An 8013-nucleotide genomic window follows, 5' to 3' on the forward strand; every position below is an offset into this window, starting at 1 on the left:
CATGTCATGCCCCTTCCAGCCTCCGTACATCTGACTCTGCTGCTTTCCCTTCCAGTAGTGCCCTCAACACCCCAATCCTCTGCCTAATAGTCCTCCCTCTCTTTCAAGGCCTACCTCAATCCCCTTTCTTTCATAAAGGTTTCTCTGACTACCCCCGCCCATACCTCTGACCACAAATGGCCCTAAAAGTCTGAATCACAGTTGAACCTTTGGAGTAATGGCCAACCAGGCAGTCTGGCTTACAAGGCCTGGCTGACACATCTTCATCATGAGGTCCCCATCTGCTGCCTTCCTGCCTAATTCCAATAGCCCTCACACCAGTCTGTACTCTTCAAAGTACAGACATTGGCAGAACACCCCCAAAGAGGGACAGAAATTTCATCTCCCATCTTTGTGAGTCTCACTCAATGAGTCTTGGTTATCTGTCTGAGGACCCACCTCTTCTGTGATGACTGATGCCAGGAATGTCCTTGGGGCTTGACTTCATCTGGCAATAGTATATCATTGGTAAATATTGATAGGAACACTGAAAGTTTCCAGCAGAAGATAAGGATTTTGTCAGTCAGGAAGATCTACTAATAAGGGCTCAGAAAACTAGGAACCCCATTTTGATATACTAATGATAAGAATAATTATTGAATGAATGAACACTTAATTCCTGCTAGACAGCACTTGTACATGCATGATCTCATTAACTCACAATATCCTGATTCCATTATTATTCCTATTTTACCCAGGAGGAAACTGAAACTTAAAAGGTTAAGTCAACAGAAAATTACCATATGACATAATAATTCCACTCATGGATATATACCCAAAAGAATTAAAAACAGACTCAAACAGATACTTGTACACCCTTGTTTATAGCAGCATTATTTACAATAGCCAAAAAGTAGAAACAACTTAAGTGTCCATCAATTGATGGATAAACAAGATGTGGTTGATCCATGTATTATTCAGTCATAAGGAGGAATGAAGTTCTGATACATGTTACAACATGGGTAAACCTTGAAAACATTATGCTAGGCAAAATAAGCCAGACACAAACACAGACAAATATTGTATCATTTCACTTATGTCAAGTATCTAGAATTAGGCATATTCATAGAGACAAAAGTTAGATTAGAGGTTACAAGGATTTGGGGAGTTACTGCTTAATGGGTACAGTTTCTGTTTGGGGTGATGAACAAATTTTGGAAGTAGGGAGCAGTGATGTTAGTACAACTTTGAGATATATTTAATGCTACTGAATTATATATACTTTAAAATGGTTAAAATGGTAAACTTTGTATATTCTAACATAATAAAAACTTATTTTTAAAAAACAAACATACAGCTAGAAAGCGGCACATCTAGAATTTGAACCCAAACCTGTCTGCCTCTAGGGCCCATGTTTTCCACCCTAGGGCTTCACTGCTTCTTGGCAAGAGTTATGAACCAGGAGTCAGGACATCTGGGTTCTTACCATCACTATCTTGTGTAACATTATAAGCCTGACCTTTGAAAGCCTCACATTCTTGAGCTGGTAAGTAATAAGACTAGATAAATATCTTTGACAGAAACTACTGATTGTTATCCTCCTGACAATGTCATCTGTCCATTGATTTTTATTTTACAACATGGAAAGTCTTAAGCCTTGATTCCTGACCCAGATACCATCTGCTTCTGGCATACTCTGGGACACTGATGGATGGGGAGCTTCAGAGACAAGAGAGCAGCTGTCCTTCCCTTACCTAACGCCGCCTCTAGGGGTTTGCTCTGGAGATTAGCCAGCCCTTGGGGAGGCCTCCACTCCTCCTACCTCCCCCTTGTTCTGCGGGAGGGAGGGGCCTGGCTGTTCTCCAGGATAAATTACTACAAGGCAAGAGATAACACCAAATCAAGGTGATAATCAGGACAGCCCTTAAAAAGGCCTCCTGTGCGCTAAAGTGGCTGCAGCAATTCATTTCAGCTCCAGAGCTGTCTGTCTTCCTGATAACCAGTTGCCATGTGGGAGCTCTTGGTTCTCTTGCTGCTCGCTCTGACTTACATCCTTTGGCCCAAGGCAAAGTACCCTGGTGCCAAGTACCCCAAGAGCCTCCCATCCCTGCCCTTAGTGGGCAGCCTGCCATTCCTCCCCAGACATGGCCATCAGCCTGCGAACTTCTTCAAGCTGCAGGAAAAATACGGCCCCATCTATTCCTTTCGTATGGGTTCCAAGACTACAGTGATTGTCGGCCACTACCAGCTGGCTAAGGAGGTGCTCATCAAGAAGGGCAAGGAATTCTCTGGGCGGCCCCAAGTGGTAAGCAGCGCTGTTACCCCTCCTCACCGCCCCCTGGGGTTGCTAACTTTATCAGCCAAGAGCATGCCTGGAATGACCTTTTCAGCTCCAACAACCAGTAATTCTTCCAAAAACAGACTAGCAGGGCTGTGGGTGGGCAGCAACTCCTCAAATCCCCCAGCCAGCCTCTAAACTAAGCAGGAAGAACTAAAGGAAGACCTCATTTCCAGGGCTTTCTAGGTGTGGGGTGGGAGCACACACTCCAGTCATCTCACCCCTGAACTGAATGATGCTCTGTCTGAGCCTAGACTTCCCCAATTAACTGAGATATTGTATATAAAGAACTTAGCCCAGTGCCCAGCACAATAAGTGCTCAATAAATAGCCTTTAAGATGGTTAGTCTTCATGTGGGAAATGGGTTAGTGATCAATGTCTTCTATGGGCAGGTGCAAGGGAGCAGCCTGGCTCCTGGGGGGCTGGGGTTGCTGTTCCCCCAGAGCAAGCTGTCTGCAGCTGCTTGGGCTCACAGGGGTCTGACCCACAGTAGCATTTCAAGAATGTTGACAATCTATTCTACTGATCTTTCTGTGATACTTCCAGGAGACAAGGGGGGCTAACCATGCAGCAATACTGCCAACTCCCCCCACCCCCCATCCCACACCCTGCTGCTAAGTACTCTCCTGGACACCCTTGCAGGGACCCCCAGCTGCCCATTTTTGATCAAGCCAAGGGTTGACTCATTTTACCTTGGACCAGTCAGGCAGAGGTCTGTTGGCCAATTACCTCACTCCCAACTCTACTGAGCTCTTCTCTCCAGTGCAAAGAGGAAAGTAGGCTAGTCGGATGGGACTTGTAGGTCAGGAGATGTAAGAGGAGAGGCTCTGGACTCACCTTTTTGAGGTGCCTTTGGAAAGAGGCAGTTGCCCAAGTCCAAACTGGGTGGTAAGACATCTGCACTCTCCAGATGCACCCTCTGTGGGCATACAACCTTGCAATGGAAGGGTAAACAAAAAGGAGGTGAGCAGCTGTGCTGCCAACACCCCCAGAGGTCCCAGGGAGAGGGAGAGGTCTGGACAGGGATCAGTCTCCTGCAACCCACCTGCTTCTGCTGCCAGGACAGGTACAATCCAAAGAGTTTATCCCATCCCCAGTTGCACTGCCCGGTTCCAGAGGCTCAGAAGTCACCCTGTCATTGAACTGAACCCCAGCACTCCTGCACTCTAATTCAGGGCTCTTTCTCCCTCCTCCTTTGTCTCTCTGATGGAATTGGGAGTAGAGGGGCCTAATGCCCTACTCTGCCAAGGCCTTACAGTCACGGTTGAGTGGAGTAGGGATGGGGGTCGACATGACAGGTACTGGCCTTCTCCCCCGCTCCCAATGGTGCAGGAGGCCCAGGGCGAGGGCGGGTGGATAGTGTCTGATTCCTACAGCTTTTCCTGCTCTCCTAAGATGACTCTAGACCTCCTGTCAGACAACATGAAGGGCGTCGCCTTTGCTGACCATGGTGCCTCCTGGCAGCTGCATCGGAAGCTGGTACTGGCCACCTTTGCCCTGTTCAGGGATGGCAATCGGAAGTTAGAGGACCTCAGTGAGTGCCTGGCTGGCCCCTGGGGCTGATGGAAAGAGAAAAGGGCTGGCTGGGGAAAAGGAGTGGGAGTGAGGGTAAGGTGGGGCGGTAGGGGTATGGTTGGCTCAATCTAGAGTTTTCTTGACTACTGCTGCCACCTAGTGGGCATTTGCTACCTGTCCACATGAAGGTGGAACTGGCAGCTGGTGAGGAGGATTCCCCACCCTCATGCTGCTCTCTCCTCTCAGTAAATCAGGAAGCCACTTTACTTTGTGATTTCCTGGCCACCCAGAATGGACAGCCCATAGATTTGTCCGGGCCTATCTTTGAAGCGGTGGCCAACATCATTTGCTTGATCTGCTTCAACTACTCCTACAAGTATGGGGATCCTGTGCTGAAGACCATGCAGAGTTACAATTGTGGCATCCTGGATTCTCTGAGCAACGACAATGTGGTAGACATATTCCCCTCACTGAAGGTGAGGATTAGGCCAAGCCCCACCTTCAAATCTCAGTAGACCCTGATGGTGTCCCCAGTTCTTTCTTCTTACTATCCAGATTTTTTTTTCTTTTTACTGACCACCTCAGTCACAGTGACTTCTACCTCCTCTGACTCTTAAAATCTTGCTCTTTCTCTACAAAAATAGTTTAGCTTTTTAATCATGCATTTTCATAGTTGTGATAATGGCTCTCATTTATTTACTAATTGCCATGTGCCAGTATTAAGCACTCCACATGCATTAATCATGGCATTCCCTTAGGAGGTAATTTGCATTATCCCCATACAAATGAGAATACAGACTTTGAGAAGTTAAGGAACTTTTCCCTAAGCTTCAGGCTCAAGACTATCTTATTTTAAGAACTGGGCCCATGGCAGAGTCTGCTACAGAGACTCTCCATCAGTGCTTGATATTTGATTGAATAGGGGTGGGCATGAAGAGTTACTCCCTTCACCCTTGCTTGGAAAAATTGTCCTAGTTGTCACTGAAGGTCCCAGTCTGTGTCCCCATCTTACCTCCCATTTTGGCTGAAGGTTGGTGTTGCAGTGCAAACTCTCCAGAGACAGAAAGCTAAGATCTGCCTCTGGAAGGGATTCTGGTAGCTGGAGAAGCAAAATGGAAGAGGGATGGATTTGACATTTCTTTCTACTTTCCAGATTTTCCCCAACAAAAGCCTGGAAAAATTGAAGAGTTGTGTCAAAATACGAAATGAATTGCTATGCAAAATCCTTGGAAAATGCAAGGTAGGCGAGGAGCAGAAGAGATCATGAGTTAGGTTGAAAATGTCATGGCAGCAGAATAGGGGTCCATTTTGGACACTTCAGTATCTCCAGCACCTGGTAGAGAGCATGGCACATAGTAGGTGCTCAATAAAAACTGATTTAATTAATGAACAGGGGTGGGAAGTAAGGAATTGAAGAGGATCCTAGAAGGGACCCAGCCCCACCCCAAATTTAAAGACAGCCCAGTGCAACCTTCTATTCCACAAGTTCATAGGTCCTGCCTAGCCTCACTCCACTCCCTGACTTCCAAGTGGAAACAGCTTTTGTATGTCTGGTCTGGGACGGAGTCACAGCAGGGCATTTCAAGTGGGGCTCCTTCTTTCTCACTATCTCCAAACCTCACCCAACCAGGAGAAGTTCAGCAGCAACTCTGTCACTAACCTGGTGGACATACTGATCCAAGCCCAGATGAACTCAAATGGTAAGAACACTGGCCCTGACCAGGATTCAGCGATTCTCTCAGATAAACACATTCTCATCACAGTCGCGGACATCTTTGGGGCCGGCGTGGAGACCACCACCTCTGTAGTGAAGTGGGTTGTGGCCTTCCTGCTGCACCATCCTCAGGTGAGCTTCTCTTCACCCCTGCCAGACCCACCTCTGGCCACAGTGTCCCACCTCAGGGAGACATGGAATCCTCAGGCCTCTATGTAGGATGACTGGGCTGACCCATGCCTTCCCCAGGCGGTGGCTGGCTCTTGCTCTGGGGTGGAGCTGCCCCATCTTCTGACAGCAAAGCCTAGGCTACAGGGCCACCACTGGGAAAGGGCCAGGGCCAGCTCTTCTGGATATGAAAATAGGATTCTTCCAAGCCCATGCTTCTCCTGGCCTCAAGCACACTTAGGCTCACGTCCATCCTGCTCTGGCCCTCAGATGAAGAAGAAGATCCAGGACGAGATTGACCAGAATGTAGGTTTTAGCCGCATACCAATTATCAGTGACCGGAACCACCTCCTCCTGCTGGAGGCCACCATCCGGGAGGTGCTTCGCATGAGGCCTGTGGCCCCTACGCTCATCCCACACAAGGCTGTTGTTGACACCAGGTGTGTCTCCCCTACCAATAACGTCCAGCCCTACGACTCATTTAACACTGCTTGCCAACCCGCCTGGTTCCCCCACCACTCCTCCAACTCCCCAGCTTGCTAGTTAGTCTGTAGTCAACCACTGACTAGCAATCATCCTATCCATGACCCTATTGATGGACACAACCACCAGCCACTGACACTCACTGCCTGATCCGCAGATCTCCCTGACCTCCCTCCAAAGCAGTCTGCTACCCTGGAGATATGTGGTCGGGGAGGAAAGACTGGGTGCTCTGTGCTCCTGTCCAGTCCAACAGCTGCCATACATACACATGCAGCAGCTCAAAATGCATCCCCACAGGCCCTGACAGACAGGTGTCCGTGCACACGGGCACTGACACCTAAGTGCCTGTCAGGAAGAGAGGGCTGGAGAAGGGCTGGGTGCCCAGTCAACCTGGCAGAAGCTGAGTAACAGATGAGGGAGGAAAGGGCTCTTTTGCCCAGGGCAGGGCAGGGGACCGTGGAGGCCTGGGACTGAGCCAGCATAGAAGGACAGCATCCCGGACAACACCCCCCTTCCTCTCTCCCTCTGGGCAGCATCGGCGAGTTTGCCGTCGACAAAGGCACAAGCGTTATCGTCAATCTGTGGGCCTTGCATAACAGTGAGAAGGAGTGGCACCAGCCTGACCAGTTCATGCCCGGTGGGTCTCTGTTCTGTCCCGTTCCCAGGCCAAGCAGGCAGCCTGGCTTCTATGCCCCACCACCCCAGCATCCCTTCCCCTCTGCCAAGCTTGTTACTAGAAAACTCCTGGCTCCAACTATGGACATGGTGGGCCTGTTGACACCCCCATTCTGCCCTAGAATACCCAAGCCCCTTCCCACTGGGTTTCCCAGGTTCTCCTTCCAGCAACTACAAATCTCCTCTAAGAAGCCGTCTAGGCATATGCCTTCCATTAAGTCAACCCCTTTTCCCCTCGGATGGGGGCCTTTTCATCTGTAAATACTGCCTCCTTTCTATGCTTCCTGAATATTTCCTCTCCCCTGTGTCATTTAGGGCCCCCTGAGAGCAGTGCTCTCTCTCTCTCCCTTAATTAAGACTGTCCACCTCCTCAGACTGGGAGTGCGGGGCCGCCCTGGCCCTGCCTGACACCCCCTCATGTCCTCAGAGCGCTTCCTGGACCCCATGGGCAGCCAGCTCATCTCACCAACATTCAGCTACTTGCCCTTCGGAGCAGGGCCCCGCTCCTGCATAGGTGAGATCCTGGCCCGCCAGGAGATCTTCCTCTTCATGGCCTGGTTGCTGCAGAGGTTCGACCTGGAAGTCCCAGATGATGGGCAGCTGCCCTCCCTGGAGGGTAAACCCAGTGTGGTCTTTCGGATCGACCCTTTCAAAGTGAAGCTCAAGGAGCGCCAGGCCTGGAGGGATGCCCATGCTGAGCAGAGCATCTAGAGGCTGACCTACACCCCCTGACTTCACTCTGTGTGGCCCCACAGCACAGAATTAGAGGTACTGCTCCATCCTTCCCTGCCATTCTTCCCTCGTCCTGACCCACTCTGCCTTCTTTTCTAGCCTGCAGCCCTAGCAGTGATGTACATAAATTTGTTTTTCTTCACAAGGTCCCTAAGAAGCTCATTCCTTTATTCATTTGTTCACTCATTCTTTCAACAAATATTTAATTGCGTGCTTACTATGTGCCACTCGCTGTCTCTGGACATTCCAGCTCCCTGGTCTCGTAAAGCTTACATTCTCTTAAGGATTGACAAAAGAAGCATCTCAGAGACTCATAAGTGCTTTGAAGTCAGTTATACTGTGCGATGGTGACATCAGAAGAGAATGGCAGAGGTGGGTGGTGGCCACTGTTAAAAAGTGGTTGGGAAGG

General features: G+C 49.5%; 1 protein-coding gene across 1 annotated transcript; it reads left to right on the forward strand.

The window, feature by feature from the left end:
* Nucleotides 1-1878: 1878 nt before the first annotated feature.
* CYP17A1 (cytochrome P450 family 17 subfamily A member 1) lies at nucleotides 1879-7753 on the forward strand. The gene is made up of 8 exons (XM_017681285.3): nucleotides 1879-2284; nucleotides 3713-3851; nucleotides 4079-4308; nucleotides 4986-5072; nucleotides 5463-5678; nucleotides 5985-6154; nucleotides 6731-6834; nucleotides 7300-7753. The coding sequence occupies exons 1-8, from the start codon at nucleotides 1988-1990 to the stop codon at nucleotides 7581-7583; spliced, it is 1527 nt and encodes a 508-aa protein (XP_017536774.1). The 5' UTR covers nucleotides 1879-1987; the 3' UTR covers nucleotides 7584-7753.
* Nucleotides 7754-8013: the final 260 nt, after the last annotated feature.

Source organism: Manis javanica, chromosome 7 (assembly GCF_040802235.1).
Source record: "Manis javanica isolate MJ-LG chromosome 7, MJ_LKY, whole genome shotgun sequence".
Classification (NCBI taxonomy): Eukaryota; Metazoa; Chordata; class Mammalia; order Pholidota; family Manidae; genus Manis; species Manis javanica.

Coding starts and splice junctions, on each gene's coding strand:
- CYP17A1 (XM_017681285.3), top strand. CDS start 1,988: ATGTGGGAGCTCTTGGTTCTCTTGCTGCTCGCTCTGACTTACATCCTT. Junction 5,073..5,462: donor AAATCCTTGGAAAATGCAAG/GTAGGCGAGGAG, acceptor TCACCCAACCAG/GAGAAGTTCAGCAGCAACTC. Junction 5,679..5,984: donor TCCTGCTGCACCATCCTCAG/GTGAGCTTCTCT, acceptor TCTGGCCCTCAG/ATGAAGAAGAAGATCCAGGA.